Below are 20,659 nucleotides of genomic sequence, written 5' to 3'. Positions count from 1 at the left end.
CCAGGACAGCTGACCTGGGCTGGGCAGAGGGACATTCCCTGCCACAGGACGTCGTGCTCCGGATATAACTGGGGGAGTGAGCTGGGAGGCAGGATCGCTGCTTGGAGACAGGCTGGGCATCATTTGGGGCTTTTTTCACCAGTGGTGACAAATTACATATCATCATAATCTTTCCTCATTCTATCCAGCTGCCTTTATCTCAAGCCATGAGAGTTTTCTCCATTCTCCTCTCCCACTGGAGATGCCAAGGAGTGAGCAAGCAGCTGCATGGTGCTCAGACACTGGCTGGAGTTACACCATGACAAGCAGTCAGGGGATATCCTTTCAGCCACAGAATATATTCCTAACACTTAATGCACTGAAGAGCATGATCGAATATGAGGAGGGAAGCTAGAAAAGGCAAAGTTCATAGTGCAGAAAGTATGCTGAGAGAAGCCCAAACACAGTGCTGCCTAGACCCCTCTGCACTTGGCCCCCTGAGCTGGGAACATTTAAAGATAAGGATGGGAGGAAAAGCAGGGACTACTACCCCAAATACATATTCCCATAATAAAATGCATTAAACAGCTACCGCCCCAGACCCAACAGTGGTACAACCGATCTCCTTGGTGGGATGTACTTTCCACTTCCCAGGACTGGATGGGATAATGAGGGGACTGGAGACCAATCATGACAAGAACACAGAGGGCTGACACTGGAATAGCAAATTTGGCCAAACCAATCACCCAGGGTAACGCTGGGCACAGCAAACCTGAGATCAGGTTTCCAGGGACACACCGCCTTCCTCTGCTCAGGGCCCAGCTGAGTGCTTTGGTCTGCAGCAAAGACAGGCTGTGGGTCTGAGCACTTTGGCATCACACCTTCCTCTCTGCACTGAACGAACAAGGCAACAGCAATGCTGTGGTGCCTGCTCTGGCGCTGGCGGGCACACAGCACGGGGCTGCGCAGAGCCAGCCGCTGGGCACGGCAGGCACACGCTGTAGTTTGCTGAGGGATTGCAGAGGTTTGCTTACTAGGCAGTTGCATCCAACCATCAGATGCTCACGCTGATGCTCTACATTAGAGCACGCCCAGTGCTCAGGCTCTACTCCCCTGCGTTAATGCTTGTGGCAGTATCTCTAGCTGGCTTGAGACAGCGTAACTAAGGTAACACTCACCCCAACAAAAGGAATGAACTTCTGCGAAGACTCTTCATCAGGGCTAAAGGCAAAGAAGAGAAAAGAGCTGTTAACGACCCGCAGCTCGGCGCCCAATCCTGGCTGTATAGGTTGCATTCAGGCATGCAGCAGGGACGGACAGTATGCAAGCGCCAGTCCAACGGCTCCTCTCAAGGCCCCCTGCCAGCACGCTCAGAATCTGCAGGGGTGGGGAAGAGCACGCAGCTTATGGCAGGTCTCTGGGGAAAGGAAAGGTCTCTTCCTTCCTTCCTCCCTCCCTCGCGCTGGACAGAGAAACATGCTTGAATGGCATGGCAGTCATTACAGACACACGGCCTCCTACTGCAAGGAAATGGATCGGTGCCACAACAACACGGAGAACTGTGCGTTACTTACTAGGAGCTGAAGCGCTCTGCAGGCATTGGCCTTCACGCGTCCCACCTTTGGAGTCACGCGCCATACCTTGCATTTCCCAGCACCGCTAAAGCAGTGAGCCTGCCACGGGGTTACAAGCCGTGACACGTGGTTACTCGCAGGGCACCGGCAAGTAGGTACAACACGCACACGCTCACGCACACGGAGAGGTCGGGCACCAGAGCACACCGGGGGACGTCAGGACGCTGACTCCAGAACAGCAAACAGCTAAACCGAACCGGACGGAGGGCACAGCGTGTGCCCCAGGAACAGCTGAAGACAACGCTACGTGTGTTTTGGAAGCAGGAAGGCATCGCCCCTCCTGCTCCGGCACTGCCCAGGGTTCAGAGGCCAGAGAAGGGCCAGCACTGAAGGCTCGGTGAAACTTAGCGGGAATTAGGGAGAGACTCGGCGTGGAGAAGAGGGGGAAGACCCAAGTGATGGCAGGCTTGGAGGGCCTGCAGAGCCGCTCCTCCCTTCAAGGGCGACAGAGATGAAGACAGACCCACACAGGGTGAGGAGAAGACCACAGAGGCATGTCCACGCGTTCGGAGGAATTACAGTTCAGCAGCAGAAGTGACTGCACGGGCAAAGCACAGGACGCTTCTCAGTGGCCAAGCACAGCAAACAGGTAGGAAGCAGACAAACACTGGGATATCTCATGTTTCTCTCTCTGTGTACCCCTCAGCACTTGGAGCGCCACAACACCCAGAGAAAAACCATCCAGCACTGCCTTCATCTAGGACATTGCTGGGTGCAGCACCACTACTGCAGGAAAGCAGGTATTTCCATGCTGTTCCCAGCACGGACTGGAAGCGCACGAAGGCTGCCATGATTTCCCAGGCTGGACAGCCTCCCTAAGCCCTGTGGGAAGAACAGCACAGAGCTGCAGGCAACACGACTCACAGCTTCCTCTGGGCCCACAGCCGGGTGTGCTTTTTGCAAACAGCCTCTCGCTTTGGCTCAGCTTCCTCATCCCTAAGGCAAAGCCAGGGGCTTTGTTCCCTCCCTACCTCACAACCCCAGATGCTGCATCACCATTCTTCCCTCAAAGCACAGAACACAACCACCGAGTCCCTCAATTCCATGTTGGAAGCTATAAAGGTCAACATCTTTCCAAACAGGGCTGCAGGCCTCCTCAGCAAATAAATCTCCTATGAACATGAAAGTTCCAGCTCCAGTTTTGCAAAGGGAGACAAGAAAGCCGCAGAGCTGTTGGGAAGAGCACAGAACAGAGGCTCAGCTTTCTTCTCATTTCTTCAGCTCCACGGGTTGAGAAGCAGGCAGAAGCAAGTCCTGCCGACCACGTGAGGGGAGCACAACAGTGACCCAGTCATCTCTCAGCTACTGGATGGCTTTGCTCTGAGCTCTCAAAAACCAAACCATGCCAAATTCCATCAGAAAACTCATTCTCTTTCCCCCTGGGACCTCTGACTCCCACCAAGAAGAGCTCAAGGGCAACTCAGAAATAAATAATTTGTTTCAGTCACCCTTTATCAGAGCTCACAATGATGCACAGGCTGTTCCAGAAACAATCCAGCTGGATTTCGGCACAACTAGCCTAATCCTGTCACACATCCTCTTGGGAACTCTGATCTTGCCCATGTGCCTCTGAAAATACAGCTTTTATCACCACAGCTGCTCTTCATAGGGATGGAAGGAAAGATGAGATGACCACGCTTGTTCTCCACTTCCTCTTTCAGGCTCTCTCCTGATTATTGTCCTTGGGGATCCCAAAATATCAATCCAGAATCCTTTGACCTTGGTAAACAGCCTCTTCTATCCTCCTACGACAGTCCTGCAACTAAAATATCCTCTGTCCCCTGGAAAAGCAGCTCCCCCTTATTACCCAGGCTGCACAGGCTCCCAGGCTGCAGTGGTTTTAACCCCTCCAGCGATGTCCAAGGTACTGGATTTATCCATGGGGCTTCCAAAGGCCCTGCTTTCTCAGCTATACCAGACCTGACCCTGGTTTGAGACTCGTAACTGTTATTAATGCTTCATCTCTCTAATTCTGGGGGAAAAGGAAAAGAAAACCTGGGAAAAACCCCAACAAACCCAGACCTATGCAGAGAGGCTAGAAACAAAACCAAAACTGTCTGAACTTGCATCAGGGGAAGTTTAGGTTGGATATTAGGAAACATTTCTTTGCTGAAAGGGTTGTTAGATATTGGAACAGGCTGCCTGGGAAGATGGTTGAGTCACCATCCCTGGAGGTGTTTAAAAGAAGAGTGGATGTTGTGCTTGGTGATGTGGTCTACTGTTGGACCTAGTAAAGCTGGATGCATGGTTGGACTCGATCTTGAAGGTCTTTTCCAACTGAAACCATGGTATGATTCTATCGTCTTTATCTGGAATGGGAATTGTGTAATTACTATCTCTGCTTGGGCAAAATCCATCCACCTGCAATCAGTCATTCAAAGGTAAACTGTCCAGAAATGGACTTGCAAGCTCCCTCCATGCCCCAGGAAACCAATCCAGATCGAACACAGACATACAGCCAGATTTATATGTTTCAAGACTCTCAAAAAGGAGAAGCAGTCACATCACCAGGAGTCACCCACCTGACAAAGGGGAGGAATCATCTCTCTCACTTCTCGGGCAAAGTACAAGCTAAGCTTCAAAGCACCCAGGTATTACAGCAAGAGGGACTGAGTAATCACTGGGAGCAGTTAGTGCTTATGCCAGTTATTACCTATGGTAGTTTTTAGCCTTTCAGTAAGATTCCATTTAAAATGTAAGCATCCCAAGCCCTCCTCAAGCAAAGGCAGCCACCTCTGACTTCCTAGCAGGAGGGTCTCAGGTACCATCTTTACTCCAGCCAAGTTCCACAGGAGGTCACAGGAAAGAGGGAACTCTTATCATGGAAGGACTAGCAGGCCTCTAAGCCATTTCAGGCACTACCAACAACTCTGCAAGGTTCATCTTTGTATGGTATGAAGCATCTGTCCTTTCCCCTGAGCAATGGTAGCTGCCTGCTGGCTAAGACTGTCCCTGTTCCACCAAGTGTCCAGTGGTCAAACCAAACAAGGCACAAAGCAGCTCCAGGTCCCCATGACACAGACAAGTTTCCTCTCTGTCTCCCCATGAAACTCCCATCCAGCACTCTTCAACTTCCTGCAGCAGTCTGGACATACTCAACAGGACACTCAGCATTTCTTGAGCCTGGACTCTCCTCTGCTGCACTGCTGGCAGGCAAGTGGCACAAGTAAACTCCTGTTACGTTTCCATCAGCTGCCCAAGGAGGTTCATGCAGCAACCAGCCAGATGACGTGGGACTGCTGAGCCTGAGGAGGGACTGGCTCCATCTTCACCAGCTGCAATCACGTTCAACAACCACTGCAGGGTGTGTTTCAGAAGCAAACATCAAGAGAAAGGGCCTGGACTTTGCTGAGCCACTGCCCTGCAGAGCCTCAGAGACATCCAGCAGGCAGAAGACAGTGTTACCCTGCTTCCTGTTGCCCAGAAACCCTCTAATGACCCAAGGCACTTGTACTCCAGAGAGCAAGGTGGCAAAGTGCTCTGTAACACATCAGAGCAAAGAGCTTCCAGTAAATGTGTAACTAGGCAGGAAATGACCCAGCCCTCGGCCTGACAAGTGAGCAATGCTGTCATTCCCAACAGCCAAGCTGCTCCCCGAGCTGTCCAGAACCCCCGTGGCATGAGCTGTGCTGGACAGGGAATTACAGTGGGTGGCAGCAGCCCAGCTACACTGGGAATGACTGTGGAATCTCAGGTCTCAAGTACTGCAGGTTCAAGAAAGCAACGCAGACAGATATCAGTGCTGATGATACACCCTTCCTAGTGAGAGGCCCACCTCTGCCACCACGGTCTCAGCACCCCAGATGTTGCCTGGACTACATTCCGCAACCAGCAAATCTCCCAGCGCTCACAGAGTCAGTCACCCAGCATAACAGGGAGGAGCTGAAAGGGCAATCCATTTCCTTCCTGGACCCCTTCCTCAGCACCAGCCCCCTTGATTCCAGGTAAGGTCAGCAGATGCTCCCAAGGAACGGAAAAGCTTTCGCACCAGTGCAGTCCATCACAGGCAGCACATGCACCAACCTTTCGCCATGACAAACAGAACACGGGGACAGGAAGGAGGGCAGAGGTAAGTCAAAATAGGGATAGCTGGCAATTAAGTTGTAAAGCAGCTCATCACATACAGCTAAGTCCTAAAGACTGGCTTGGCTTTCCTTGGACCAGCAGGGCTTGTTTAACAGAGCAAATGCTAGGAGACTGGGAGATTTGTCTTGCCGTGAGTTTGTAGGTGGTGCCACTGCTTCTACACCGACTGCTGCCTTGAAAGCTGGCCTTGGGGAAGCCATTCACCTCTGCCCTCAAGGGAGAGGGAGTTGAAGTAAATTTGTGAACTGAGGACCAATAAAATATGTCCAATAATTCTATGATTTGAAGCAGGGAACCTTGCAGAGCAAGGGGCCCTTGGTGGCACAACTCCACTGCTAGCATCCATCTGCCTCCTCTTGCTTAAGCTCAGGGAAGTCACATATGTTTGGGTAACCTGCCAGTAAATGATGAGTCCTCAAATTTTGATTACAGGGAGAAGATTTGCTTTTTCTGCACTCAGACACTGCAGAGCTGAACTCCACCCTGAGTGCTACCTACAGCACTCCAGTTCCAAAGGGTGGGAACTGAGAAGCCTTCGCTCAGTCCCGTTTCTTCCAGAGCTACATTCTGTTCCCTGATGGCTAGGAAGAAGGGAAGAAAAAACACCCCAACTTCTCCATATTTTACTCCTGGAAGTTACTCTCTCACTAATCCTTTCATCCCCACTCAATCCACATCCTGGAAACCCGTATGTGTGGTCCAAAGGCAGAGCAGTCATTCTCAACAGTGCGTTCTGCCAGCAGATGCCAAAGTTTCAAAGCAGCGAGCAGAGTTTAACCTAAAGCACAAACTGTGCATCCCAGACCTGCAGGAACTGTTAAACAAGGCACAAAAAGACCGGTTCATGGGGGAAGAGAGAGAGGAGACAGGAGAGGGAACCTAAAAGGAACTGATACCTTATGGTAAAATCAAAATGAAAGCTCTTTTTCCTTTTCAGAAAGCAACCAAAGAGAAAGATAAACATGTTATTATACTTACAACAAAGCCATGCATTCAGTTAGATTGTTTCAGTTAGCACTATCTCAGTGTTGTTTTTCACAGTACCCTCCCTAAGTCCCTGCCAGTTCCTAAAGAAAGCCTTGCAGGGAGATAACTGCCCATCACTTCATGGGAGAGCTTGTTCCTCTAACTTGCTCTCCAGTTTGCTCATGAGGTCAGCTGAAAGTAGAAGTCGTTTTAAAGGAGACATAACAGAGATACCAAGAGACTGCAGGCTATGCTGTGAGTCCAGAATTCTCAGCAACCCCTCTTCCACATAACCTTCTGCAGGGTCTCAGCCTGATGCAAACCTGTCCACAGCTTCAGGCACAGCATCACCAATCCAAAGGGTGTAACTAACACCCAGAGGGATCAGATCAGCCTGGTCAAGCGGTCACACACACACAGCTGAGAAGGCTAAATGTGCAATTACATTCCAGGTGGTTTTCAAAGTACTAAGTTTGATCTTTCTGGGCACACTAGAAACTCATAATGATTAAATGTGTGTTAATGACAAAAACCCCCATGTAACAGAATGGAGAAGGCAGTGGAGACCAGCACAGAACCCAGCAACCAAAGGGTGCAGAGAAGGAACAAAGCAGCCATCAGAAAGGGGTTCACACTGTACTAAGGGTGTCTAAACTCTGTAACTAAGGTAAGTCTTCACACCAAAAACAACAGACTGAAGATAAGACCTTTGAGTACTTGTGGCACTCCAAATTTCACCTTTATCAGGCTAACCTTACAGAAGTTCACAAGCAAACGGAGAGCACACACTCTTTTCAACGGACTAGAAGCCAGTCTGGGAATATATTCCCTAGGAGAGCATGAAGAGTGGGCTAAATTTTACTGAATCATTTCTGCAAAGCGATGCAGAGCAGACGCAGGAATGGAAATGGAAATGGAGGGGGGGGGGGAAAGTGACTCTACCCACACCTTTAATCCCTCCAGTTCTTATGCAAAGGGGACACCAATGAGGTTAATGTTAATGGACCAAAAATAAAAGATCAGATATAACAACTGAAGGGTAGTAACTAAAAATTAACATCACCCATGCCTCTCAGGAGATTGCTAGTCCCCAATTGAGAAAAATTGCATGAGCTGAGTGTTTGTCCTGCTCTCAGGAATTACTGGAATGTGAGTTGGAGTCTATGACTTCCCTCTGTGCCTCAGAAACTGCATCTCTACCCTTTCAGTAACAGTTAACTCTTCTTCCTGGACCGTGGCTACATGAATCTTGTTTTCAGAGCCTGACCCTCCCTCCTACAGGCTGCCTATCCCTTAAGAGAAGCTGAAATAAAGCCTGGTGAATGTCAGCCCTCCCCAGCAGGACTCCCAGTACCTTGCAACTGCCAATCAATACGGATTTGGTCTCTCCTGCGAGAAGCTCTGCTATTTACACTCCAAAAAGCAAGGGTTTGAGTTCCCCCAACAGCGATGTAAAAAAGGCCAGGTCTCATGGGAGGTACTTTGGGGAGGAATGCTGCAGTCCAGTCTTAGACACCTAAGGTCTCTGCACTAAGAGATCTCCAGAACCTAAGCAGATATAACCTGTCTATCCCCTCATCAGGCTTAGTTCCCACTTCCCCAGACCTCTCAGATCTTCAAAGAACTCATTGCAATTCAAGTAACCACGCTGTTGGAGAGCCACTGCTCTCTGAGAGGCACACATCACTAGGCACTGGGTACCACAATCTGGAGTGGTTTTAAGACTGCTGGCACAGGAGATGAGTAGAGCACTTTGCTCCCTGCCTGATGTTGCCCCTGGGAAGTCAGTGTTCCGTTAGTGACGTACCTTTTCTGCTTGTATGTCAGCATTGCTTCAGCAATGGGCAACTGGTGTGCACAGTTTGCCCCTGCGATGTACTGCGTTATCCGGGAGACAACGTCAGGTGCTTCTGGAACTGCAACACAACAGGGAGAGAAAAGCAGGTAAGGGACTTCTCACACCAGCACCAGCACTGCTCCCCATTTGCTCTGCCCAGCAGCCAAGGGTATCCAGCCAGCTGCATCTGAACCGTCTTCCAAAGGCAGCTCTGCAGCACCCTAAATCTGCCCAACCAAATATATATATTTATATATGTATATTTATATATATATATATAGAAAGTGCCTATCACTGTATTGATAAACATTCTTTGGAACCACTCTGATGGCAGAAGTAAGGACAGGAGTCACACATCCTACAGAAGAGCACCAAGGTAGAGAACATCAGGAAGGCACACTCGATACAGGCATCTGTACACAGCCTTGGTCACCAAAGTATTACTGTTGAAATGCTTTTCACTGAAAGCGTGTGTCTGCCCAGAGTCAGGTTCAGCCTTTTCCACGCCCTGACTGCAGGAACCAGCTGAAGAAAGTGCCTTGCCATCTCTCCCCAGCCCTCGGCAAGCTGCTCTGCTCACACCAGCATTTGAGTTACCCCATCACAGCCATGGTGAGCTAACTCAGAAGGGTAGGAAGAGCACAGAGATCACGTGTGCAGCAGCAAGCATGCTTCAGATCTCTGAGACTCTGTTTGATTCAAGTTGACAGGGAGACATTTTCCAAATCCCTTCCACATTTCTTTGATTTCAAGCAAAGCCTCAACTGTGAGATCAAGTGACTTTCACCAGGCACTTTGATACCTTAACAGGCATTTTAACCCAGGCTCTTTGCAATTGAACAGCAAACTGCAAAGAGCTACAACTCTTTGCCAGTCCCTCTTACACCATCACAGGGCTTCTCTGCAGTTCTCGAGGCACAGATGAAAGTAGAGAACATGCAAGGCCTGGACTGCAAAGAAGTATTTTCCTCATAGGGTGCAGGCAAACAAATAAGGGCTGCAGGATACAACCAGCTAAGGAACTGATATGGTTCTCAAGCTGGATTTCTGTAGCTAAGGAAGTATTCCTAACCCAGACGTTTGGGGGCATTTTCAAGTCCAGCAAGGAATGAAAATAAAAACCCAGTTGCAGACACCTGTTCTTCCACAAGGTAAGAATAAAGGAAAAGTGTAGGTTGGATGGCACACTAGGAGATCTCCAGGCCAGCCTCCCGCTCCAAGCAGCACTAACTCCACCTTCAGACCAGGCTGCCTGGGCTGTCCAGCCAAGTTCCCAACTGCTGGAAAAGGCTCTGAACAATCGCCCCTAAAAAGGTCTCTCCCCATCTCTCACGGCTAGAGGACTTCTGGGAGCATTCTGGGATCCTCAGGCACTCTGGAATTCCAACAGAAGAATCACACTGCAACCTCCCCACTCTCACAGTGCTCCAAAATCTCCAAACCTCTTTCTGGCCAGTGACATTTCTGTAAGGGAGATGCAGACAGAAGAGCATCACCCCAAGTCTTAAGCCTCCACACAGCCCTCTATGTCAGATGCAAATCCTCCTGTCTCCTGTGTCTTTCCATTCCTGAAGGAACGGATGGAAAAACTGTAAGCCTTCATATTTTAAGCAAATTAGTACTTCAACACACAGGAAGGCTTTCTCCTGGCCTAGAACAGGCTCAGAGCAGAGCAGGAACTTGCTGGTCTGACCTAGGGCACCTCACATATGTTACAACACTGGTGAAGAACAGAATTCTTTTCTAATGAGAAAGATTCTGCCAGCAGACTTCAGAAACATCAGGGCTATTCTCACACAAAACTAACACAAGTTCATCTTCCCAGAGTTCCCAGTTTTCCAAATCTTTTAGGCTGCCAGTTGCTGAAGGGCCAAAGAAAGCAATGAACTAACTGTGGCAACGAGACCTCCACATCGGAGAGCAAAGCCAGGAGCTAGGTAAAATGAGTGTGACTGAGAGGCAGCTAGTGCCCCTGGGAGCCAACAACTGTTTGCAAACCACCACGCAGAGGACATACAAAGGTCAGCATCTGAAAAGGGAATGTGGTGGAATGAGGAGAAAAGAGGAACAAAAACATTTGTCTGCTTCCTCTTGTATTTACCTGACCTTTGCTGAAATTACTCATTCAAGCCTTTTATCCCACACAGGCCAGACACAGACACACAGTCTTACCAGTGGTCTGTGCTTCAAGTTTGTTGAACAGATCTCTCCAGGCTAGATCTTGGAAGAAGTTGTTGTATCTGTAATCTACAGACCCCAGATACTTGGCCACCGGATGAGAGCCTGAGAAACAAAGGAAAACATGACAGTAGTTCTTCCCAGCACTGAATACAAGTGTGCTTTTTATCCCTAAGGAATTAAATTTCAAAACCAGAACCAAAGTAGACACCCTAGATACAAATTTCTTCAATTACAACCAAGTAATGTAGTCCAGCTTATCGCTGCAACAGCATGCAAACAGACTCCCCAGCAGAGAGACTGCTTCAACACCACTGATACCTTCCAGTGACACCTCACTCCCCCCAATTCAATTTTAAAAGGCCAAAGAAAACAGGACTGGGAAACTGCTGAGGAAGTAACTGATTTGGAAGACACAGAGCCTGACAGCTCTCCATCTCAGTCCTGCAAGAGGCTTTGCCAGCAGCTCTTCCTGCCCACAGCCTGCACCGCACACACCAAGGACAGCCAACCTCTGCCAGGGGAGTTGGAGCCCTTCTTCCAAACACCATTCGCTCACCACGGCTGTTTGGCAATGCTGAGAAGAGGCAATTGTCCCCAACCAGCAAAACCAACCCAGGAGAGACTTGTCTGATCAGTGGAGAAGGGCTGTAAGTTCAGCAAACAGGCTGTAACTAAAGATAGAAGGCAAAGTCCGAGGATTATAGGCCCCAGAGAGGGTTGGCATAAGCATTGGGTCCCTGCTTGCTCTAGCTAAGCCCTGGGGCTCTTCTGGGAGCATGGGAAGACCTCATAGAAAGTCCACATCCAGCCTCCAACCCTGGATGGAGATGTGACTTCATGCTTTTACTGAGCAGGAGAGGGAAGGCGTTTAACTGACCAACTCTACCCTGGGAGGTGGTAAAATGTGCCGCATTCATTTTAGGTCCCAAATGTCTCCCCAAATCTGACAACCTGCCCTTGCAACTGCCTCTCCAGTGTTTCAACACAGGAGAAAAGGTGTGCTGGGATTGCCCTTCCCAGTCACCATGTGTCAGTCATGCTCAGCATGAGTCTTGTACATTTACAGTCAGCCATGAAGTGCTCTCACAGAGTTCCTCCTAGTCAGTTATTTTTGTCCTTCCTGAACTTGCACACCAAGCCCCACTTCCAGAGACCGCAACGCTTGAGTCATCAGCTGGTAACTGGTAACCTGACTTCTTCCAAGACGACCCCAGTTGCTTAACTATATTCACCATCTTCCAGTAAAGCTTACAATGGAAAAACCCCACTGTCTTCTCTCAATCCTCCAAACCAGTACTAATTTCCAGACTTCCAGGAAAGGTTCATGCAGAAGGTCACTCTGAGCTCCCCCTCATTGTCGTTAGGGGGTCTAAGTTTGAGCCTGGGCCCTCTGGATCTTGTCTGCTTCCAGACCCCTCATACCTTCTGCAGTGGCATTTCAAACAGCACACCTGGAGTAGCTCCGTGCCACACACTGGAGAAGCTTTCCCACATGCTGGGAAAACACAGCCCACATGGCAGATGCAGCTGGAAGCAAGTATTAAACATGAGATCTCCCAAGAAGTTCTACCCATGGGCACTAAATAAAATGCTAAAAAAGCCTGAACAGCCAGAATAACCCCCGACCTTTTTTCCTACTTAATTTGCCCATTGTCAGCTGTTTGGAGAGCGGTTTGGACATCAAAGAAGCCCAAAGCAGGAGTGAATCTCCCACTACAGATGCTTACTGACAATACCATTTCTCACTGTTGACAGACCACGGTAGGTTGACTCTTCTGTCAATGCATCGTGTAGTTGTGGGCTAAGACAGTAAAAGATCTTAGAAACACTCCACCATTTCTTCTTTGAAGGTTCTGCAAACTGCAGTAAGGCTTTTGCTTCACAATGTTTACGGTGTGGTCACCATTCTGTCTCTGGTGCTTTTTTCCATTGTCAGAAGAGAGAGGTTGCTCCTCAAATGCTTTAGTGAACTGCCAGAAAGCTGCCCAGAAATGAGCCCTTGATCCCATCAGGAGATACTCCAGGCTTCAATGGGAAAAGCCCTGTTAGAGAAGTTCTGTATTTAAAGTACATTTAAAAAGCATTCACAGCTGTGAAGCAGTTCATTACCAAAGCACTTTGCTGTTTGTTTGGGGTTTTTTTAATTACCAGATACAGTTTTGAGATTAAAAAAACCCAAACCACACTCACTAAATCTGGCATCTCACTTTGAAAGAGAGAGTATTTTCAGATCATTGAAGACCACAGGACAGAAAGCTCTTCTTCTGAGGCCAGGAGACGATCAGCATGTGAGGACCAAAGCCCCCAGTCACACCAATTCTCGTTGAAAGCACATTTAACCTTGCAGAAGTAATATTGTTTGTTCTTACCCCCCAAAGGGTGCTCTCACCTCTTCCTGCCAACCAGTTTGGAAACTAAAAGCCTTCCTTACAGAAGGACCCAGCTCTCCTCCTCTGCCTTTGTCATTTGACTTCTGCAAATCCCACCACAGCCTAACTCCACTGCTCACAGTGTCGGGCAGCAGCTTCTGACTCCTACAGCGACTGCCATCGGCTGGTCCCAAACCTAGAAGACCAGAAAATACCAAGAAAAGTGCTTTTCAAGTGTTCTGTTGCCTATGTCACCTGAGCACCCTGTTCACCCAAACCAAGACTGGGCCTAGACCAGCTTCTGGTGTCACACCCTTACACCACCAACGCTGCCCAGGTGTCCCTGCCCAGGAGCACCAGTGACCGAGTGGCTTCCCAGGCTTCACCGCTACAACATTCCTCCTGTTTCAGACTATGGGATGACCCCTGACTCGACTTCCCCCAGAAGAAGTGATCCAAGGTGGGTAGCTTGCCAGCCAGCCAGCCTTGCTGTGTGCTGGAAGGGCAGAGCTAAGGTGCAGGCAAACTGAGGAGAACAGCAGGGGAAGGAAAGGTGGAAAGATACATGTGATTTGGATAATTTCAACCTCTCAGCAGTTTTGGAGCCTTTAAATAGTCTTCAATCCCCTCCTCCATAACTGTTTTCTCTGTCAGTCCCAGTGAGGCCAGAACAGTTATGGCTTTAGGAAACACAGCACCCAAAGAATTTAAGATTTCACCCAAGGGAAGGGCTTCCAGAACGTTATTCTGTGCATTGGCTGCACCACGACAAGAAGACAGGCTAGAGCCTCCCTGTCTGAGGAGGAAGCACTCAGTGAGAGGTTAGCCAGCAGACCTGGGCATCGAGGGCAACAAGATGAAACTCACTCACACAAGAGCAGCAACACAAGCATCACACAACGCCACAACAGCATGAAGCCTGCCTCCTTTAAGAGTCATATCTAGCCAAAGCTTCCAGGGGGGCTTCTCCGGAGGGAACACATCACACATTGAACCCGTTCACCTTTCTGGGAAGAAAAAGTATTCCTTATTTACCTAGAGGGATGATCAAAAATCTCATGTAGCCAAGCCAGTCTGGGGTTTTGTGAGACAGCTGCTCTACAAAGAGCCTCAATACAGCACTGAGGTAATTCTGGGCTCCGGCCACTGCGATTTTAATCGGGTTTGGAGGCTGTGAATTGCAGTTACAGCTAGACAGAAAAAGAAGAAACATGTTCATAATCGTGCTTTCAACCAGCTATTTCAGAACAAGTGAAAAAATATAATAATTGGTTAATAACAGCCACAGCAGAAGGGAGCTTGTTCAATACACAAGGCAACATCACAATGATTATCAGCAGCAGAAAACATTATTAATAAAGTGCAACAGTGTTCAGTACTTTCTTAATTGGTCTCCTTGCTCTTTTGTTTGTACATTTTGATAATCTAAAGGGTTGGACTCAATGATCTAGGTTAGGATGTACCCAGCACAAGTAAATGTTGTGTCAGAGAACAAGGGTACCCACAGCCCTCAGTAGGTATCTAGGGAATGACTAGCAGACTTGAGGAATAAATCCCGAGTTACTTGGGAGGGGGCTGGTGCAGGAGCTATTAAACCCCCCCACCTACTGGCTTTGCATGTGCTACTGGTTATTAGAGCTGGCCCATGAGGCAGTCTCCAAAGCACCATCGTCTCAGGCCAGTGGTGTCGATGAAAGGAGGCTTGTAACCCCTCCACCCTGACATGGCAGAACAGCAACAGTTTTGCAGGGCTGGTGAGTGCAGAAGCACCACACAACTCTGACTTCAGAAGAGCAGATTGGGGGAGAAGTATTGGAAGGAAGAAGCATTTGTTAGCAACTGGATGGAAAATTCCCTGGGTACTGGGGCAGGGGAGCTGAGAGGTTAGAGCTGAGACCCAACGAACACCACAAGCAAGGTGAGAACTTACTATCTCTGTATCCTGGAGACAATAGTGCTGAAAGCTGCCTGAATATCAGCTGAGGAGCATGTGCAGACGACTGGCAAGGTATGCTTCTGCAAGACATCTGATAGGTACTGAGAAGAGAACAAAACATTTTACAGTCCTTTGTTTTGGTACAGTTTGCCCCAAAAAGAAAATCTGCCTTCCCCAGCCTCTGAGGTGTTCTCACACCTAACCATGGGCACCGTCCCCCTGCCCAGTTTGTAAGTGACACAGCTGTGTTCCAAGCGCCTCCTCCCTGCACATCAGCCAAAGCAAAGTCCTTCCTCTAGAAAAATGGAAACGTTGCAGCTGCCCAACAAACACCAACCCTATGTCCAAACCACAGCAACACCAGCACTAGAACTGCACAGCTCCTGTGGCTGCAGAGAGCAGGGCAGCAGCACAAGGCCATTTGCCTGCCAGGCAGCATTGGGTAAGAGCAGATGCTGCCTATGTGCCTGCTTCTGGAAGTGCAGCTGCATCTCTCTCTGATTTTCAAAAGGACTTAAAATGCAAGGTTCTGCCCACCCTTGAGCACCAAAAAAGGGAAGGGTGCTACAAACACATGTGTTCTTCCTGAGTGACTGTCTCCCCTCCATGCAGCAGGCAGGAAACAAGTTAATACACATCTTGGGCACACATGGACATATTGATGGGACTCAGCAAGTGTCTCACACCTTCGAATTCTGCACCACTGATGTACACACCCCAGCCAATGCTATCTTCGTGTCCTCTGATACTGCAGGCACAAGCTGCTAAAGCTACTGGAAGACAACAGTGCTTTCTGCCCATCTCTAGAAGCATTTCTCTGCCTTCCAAGTATAGAAAAAGCAGAGCCAGTAGCTCAGCTGGTGTTTTTGCTGTCTCAGACACAGAGACCCCAGTTCTTCCAGAAGCAGAAAGTCACACCAGACACTGTAACTCCACAAGCCTGGCACAAGTTCTACAGGTCGGTCACCCAGCATGTTTGTTGGTCATCTTCTATACATATTTTATTGGAACTATTTCAGAACTAAGGTTCTGAAAAGAACAAGCCCATAACAAACAGGCCACGTTGCCAGTGTAAGGAGAATCCTGAGCAGTGGTTTCTTAAAGCAACTGACACTGACTCAGAAAAGACGGGGTGACGTACCTCCAGCGAGGAATCACTAGTGCAAGGCAACAGAGCTGACCCAAAATGTTTTCTCCCATGTTCACCACCTGTGCCTAGAAATCTCAGCCTAATCCACAGGTCAGTCCTCCCTGCTTCCTTTGTCCCAGCCTACCAGAGTTGAGAAGCAGGCTGTTGAAGGCAAGGGTCGAGCCGTTCCCAGTGTGCCACTAACCACAAGAACGGCCTTTTGTAGAAGAGAAAAACACCTGTGTGGAAAGACTCAGGTGGCAAATCTTTACATGATCCATGGCATCTCCCAGTCAAATGAAATCCAACCTGCAGGCACTGAACACTCAGTATGCTGCCAGCCCCCACGCACCACCACTGCTCTTCCAACCAAGCAGCAGAACCTACTTGGTTAGTGGTAGAGCTCAAGGCCTGTCCATTCCTGAGGAGGAACAGTGAAGGACAACTGTGCTTCAGGTAACGTCTCCTGCCTTTACCTGGCCTTGCCAGTCAGAAGTATTGACAAGAATAATGTTTTCTGGCAGCTGGTCATCGGAAACCAGGATGTGATTTAGTTGGTCATACACAGTTTTCCTGGGGATCTGGAAACAAAGACACAGAGAAGAAAACAGTAAATGTCAGCTCTAAGCATCAAGCCACCAGCTCCAGCACTCACAGTTCATGAGAGGCTGGCCAGCACACAGTCAGCCCCTCAGCAAAGGCATGCTAGCAGCCGTGCTGGCTGCTGGGACTGACACTTATCAGCTCATTCGATACTGCAGTGTTCTGCCACCTTGGTTTTGTCAGCCATCCCTCCTTCCACCACATACCAAGGGTAGCCCGAGGAATTTGGAAGTAATGGAAGCCAGGAAAAATCTCCTTTAAAGAGTGAATTAAGTGAGTCCTGCAGCTAACAGAAGCATGGCGTGTAGCTCTGGACAGGTCAGTCTCCTTTTGCAATACCTAGCAATCTGCCTTATTTCAAAGGAGCAATTCCTCAACACATCCCGATTCCCTGCTCCTCAGAGTAATCTGTTCCAGTGCTTTCAGGCTATGGTGGGCTGACAAACAACAAGCTGGCAGAAATCAGCAGGCTAGATGGAAGATACAGCAGTGTGCAAAACAGAAATTTCCCCCTTCCTGAAGTTGTGGGGCCCTGTTCCCTTCCAGCAGGGACAGCACTTGGACCAGAAGGAAAGGGACCACAGGAGACAGTTGGAGAAGAGGAAAAACTATGAGTGGCTGGAGAGCCAGCAATCTTTTTCACACCTGTAAGTGGTGCCGGGTGTCTGGAGAGCGTTCATTGTCCAGACTGTTAGCTCTCTCGTTCTGCGGCCTCACTGGCTGCCTCTCCTTCAGAGATGTGCTTCTTCCTCGCCGTCCCGTCTGCTTCCCTTCAGACCTGCTAGAGAGAGGAGCTTGCATTCCAGAGCTGGCTCATTTCTGAGTGAGATAAATCCCCCAATTCCCAGGTCACCCAGTCCAGCAACCTCAACAGTGCGAGTGAAGGCACTGGGGAATTGTGCACATAGATCTGAGCTGGTTGAGGCCTGATAATTCTGTTTCTCAGGGTGCAAAGCACACAGTTCAGATACACAGCACGTTCCCAGGAGACCCAGACTTCCACAGATCACGCTCAGAACCACATCACCACCCTGCTATTGCTACACCAGCATAATGGGATCCAGCCATGCAAACTGCAGTTTGTACCCAGACACCTCAAAGCAGCACAGAAATACCTCTTCAAAAGAACATCTATTTACTTGCAAATGACCAGAGAAACTATGTGGTGGGGCTGTTGAAGCCCATGTTCACTACCCAGTTTGGGAAGGTTTAGCAGGACATGTTAGCTTTGACAACCACCTTTATGGCCAAACTCTGCATCAGACCTGGACTCAGCAACATTATCTCTGGGCAAGCAGCTCCAGAGTTTTACAAAAACTTCTTAGGACACGGAGCAGGTACAGAACAGGAGATGAGAGCTGTCTCAGAGCGATGCTGTCCTTCAGGGTTCTGAGCGTTCATTTGTCAAGCGCTCAAGACCCATCCCTTAAGTGCCTGAACACAAGGAGGGTCTCCTTGCAGTCAGTGGCTTGTGGCCATCCTGGCAAGCTGTCCATGACTTTCAAGCAGCCCTGCAGCAGGCCCAAGGCTGTGTCACCACTCTACCTGGTGGATGGGATAATAAGAGACTCGGTCTTAGTGATCTTCCCGCTGGGTGGGAGCTTCTCAACAAACACATCTGGTGTGGTAAGTTCAGCTTCCTGAACCTCAGCTTGCTGGTTAGTCTCCTGCAAGAACAGAGGAAACTGAGCCATGAGGAACAAACCCTTCCCTCCATCTCACCACCATGAGGCACCCCAGCTTGGCTCTGGCTGGGGCACATTCAGCCAGCTTCCAGACATGCTACTCATTGCTGAAAGGGAGAAGTCAATATTGGCTATCTGGGGCTACCAGTTCCCAGCTCCAACTCACAAGGGAGCTAGCAGTAGGAAAGGTGCTCAGATACTCTATTTGGAATAGGCACCCTCCTGGCTCAAAGCCAGGGACAGGCTTCTCATGCAACACAGATTAATTCAGCTTACCTAAATGAACTAGCAGAGAAAGACACAGGAGGTGTTACAAACTGCATGTTCCCAGCAGAGCTACTTCAGCTTCGGGATTTTTATCCCAGGACCAGCTTGATTTCTGCCCATTAGCATGAAGTAATACTTCTGCCTGATTAACCAGAACAGCCCTGAGAATACTCTGGAGGACACAGCACATACTCAGTAGTGTACTTTGGGGCAGCCTTTCTCAAACCAAGAGAGAAGCTATTTAAACAGAAGGTGATGTCAAGCATTTCTGTTTCAAAAGGCTGAAAGGCAAGAACCTCCACAAACTAAGGGCGGGAGGAGAGCCCAGCATTATCTTCACTGCAGCTGACGTTACCTCCACCTAGTTGTGCTGCTAGTACACCTATATGGATGGACAAGACCCATGCCAGAGAATGTGGCGAGTTCACAGCTGACACCCACACTACCAGGAGGAACATTAACGAGCGTGCTTTCCACTCACGTAAGAGACGGTGTCAGAAATACTGTCGCCTGCATGCTTGGCTCCCAGACTCTTTGTCTTTTCAGGCACTTCCACCTGCTTGGAAGAAGAAAAAACATTAGGAGGTATGGCCCCAGCACAGCTTTCAGCCATGCTTCTCTGTTCAAACACTGCACAGCTCTGCAGGATGACCAGGAGCGCTCCCTGGTCACACCAGGGCTGAACGCGTTGGTGTGGGATGGGGTAAAGCAGCAGCCAAAGCACAACACATGCAGCAGAGACCAGAAAGCACCCTGCAACAGGACTGGTGTTCTATGCACCTAATACACACAGAATATCCCCATGAGGGGATGGAGAAGGGGGTGAGCTGCCTCTCGGCATTCACTCCCAGCTGCCATGAAAAGTATCCCAAAAACAGTGAGGTAAAGCTTTTTCCAAACAGAGCATAGAGTCCCTAAAACTCCCTGGGAACATCTCCCATCCTGACAGTCACTGCAAGCACACGGGAATCTGGAGCTAGCCACATCCTTAACAAGTATTCAACACATGACCTGAAGACATCCCCTTTGTTAATGTAACATTTACTTTAAAAGCAAAACACCACCAAAAAAAAACCCCAAACAAAATCCAAACCAACAAACATGCTTTCTTAGCAGAAAATTCACAGATCTGCCTCCAAGCCTTTGGAGGAGGTCAGAGAGGGTGCTTTAACTCCCACATGCAAGGAGAGTCAGTGCAGGTCTGCTGCATCCTCTGCAGATAGATAATCTTCTTGGAACATGACTTACAGGACTTGATGGCTCTCTCTGGCTCCTGATGCTGTGGATGCTACCGATTTCCGTCTGGGAGCTGGAGTGTGACAGCCCTTCAAAATAAGGCCTGAATAAGAGAAGCAAAACCAGTTTCTTATTATCAAAGCCACGAACAGCAAAAGTCCACCACATTCCCAGCAAAGCACCATGGCTGTCCCCAGAACACCCTGCTGCTCCCCAGCGGTTCCAGTAAAACGTGTAGGCTACTTCTGAAAGGTAGGGGAAGTCTCCGGGACAGCAGAGAAGCCGGGAAATCCAGGGACCACTGTCTAACCCTGGCACCGACTGATCAAATTCTATCTAACACATCCAACATGCCACACCATATTTATAAAGCTCCTAGGAGCTCGTCCACACTCTCACACTACACACCAAGCAGCAGGTTTCGATCCCATAAAATCCAGGGCGGGCACACGGGTCTGGCATTTTCCCCCAGCAGAACAGAGCGCACGCTGGCCCCACACAAGCAGTTGTGCCCTCACTACCTCGAGCACCAGGTGCCAAGTTTCACACTGCAACTTTTGTTTCAGCTGTGCAAACGCTGCCTGAGCTGCGTGCTGCTCCAGACAGGGCCAGGCTCTGGACTGAAACACAGCAAGCAGCGTTACTGCTCCCAACCGACACTCCGCTCCGGCGGGCAAGCGACTCTTGGTGCTGACACACGTGGTATTTCCAGCTGCATCTGGGTTTGGCTGCCAGCCCTCTGATCCAATTA

The 20,659-nt window shown here is 49.3% G+C and overlaps 1 protein-coding gene across 1 annotated transcript in view; it reads right to left on the bottom strand.

Moving 5' to 3' along the window:
* PACS2 (phosphofurin acidic cluster sorting protein 2) overlaps window positions 1-20,659 on the bottom strand; it is a gene marked incomplete at its 5' end in the record, with an annotated part of 82,813 nt that overhangs the window by 15,946 nt on the left and 46,208 nt on the right. Inside the window, 10 exons of the mRNA XM_084266400.1 lie at window positions 1,158-1,200; window positions 8,473-8,581; window positions 10,675-10,785; window positions 14,088-14,242; window positions 14,983-15,089; window positions 16,594-16,698; window positions 17,366-17,498; window positions 18,266-18,387; window positions 19,154-19,231; window positions 19,921-20,011. Of these exons, the coding sequence (XP_084122526.1) occupies window positions 1,158-1,200; window positions 8,473-8,581; window positions 10,675-10,785; window positions 14,088-14,242; window positions 14,983-15,089; window positions 16,594-16,698; window positions 17,366-17,498; window positions 18,266-18,387; window positions 19,154-19,231; window positions 19,921-20,011 (1,054 nt within the window). The remainder of the gene's footprint in view (window positions 1-1,157; window positions 1,201-8,472; window positions 8,582-10,674; window positions 10,786-14,087; window positions 14,243-14,982; window positions 15,090-16,593; window positions 16,699-17,365; window positions 17,499-18,265; window positions 18,388-19,153; window positions 19,232-19,920; window positions 20,012-20,659) is intronic.

The sequence above is a fragment of the Gallinula chloropus genome, assembly GCF_964237585.1.
Source record: "Gallinula chloropus genome assembly, chromosome: 6".
Classification (NCBI taxonomy): domain Eukaryota; kingdom Metazoa; phylum Chordata; class Aves; order Gruiformes; family Rallidae; genus Gallinula; species Gallinula chloropus.
This window is presented reverse-complemented; position numbering and strand designations above follow the sequence as displayed.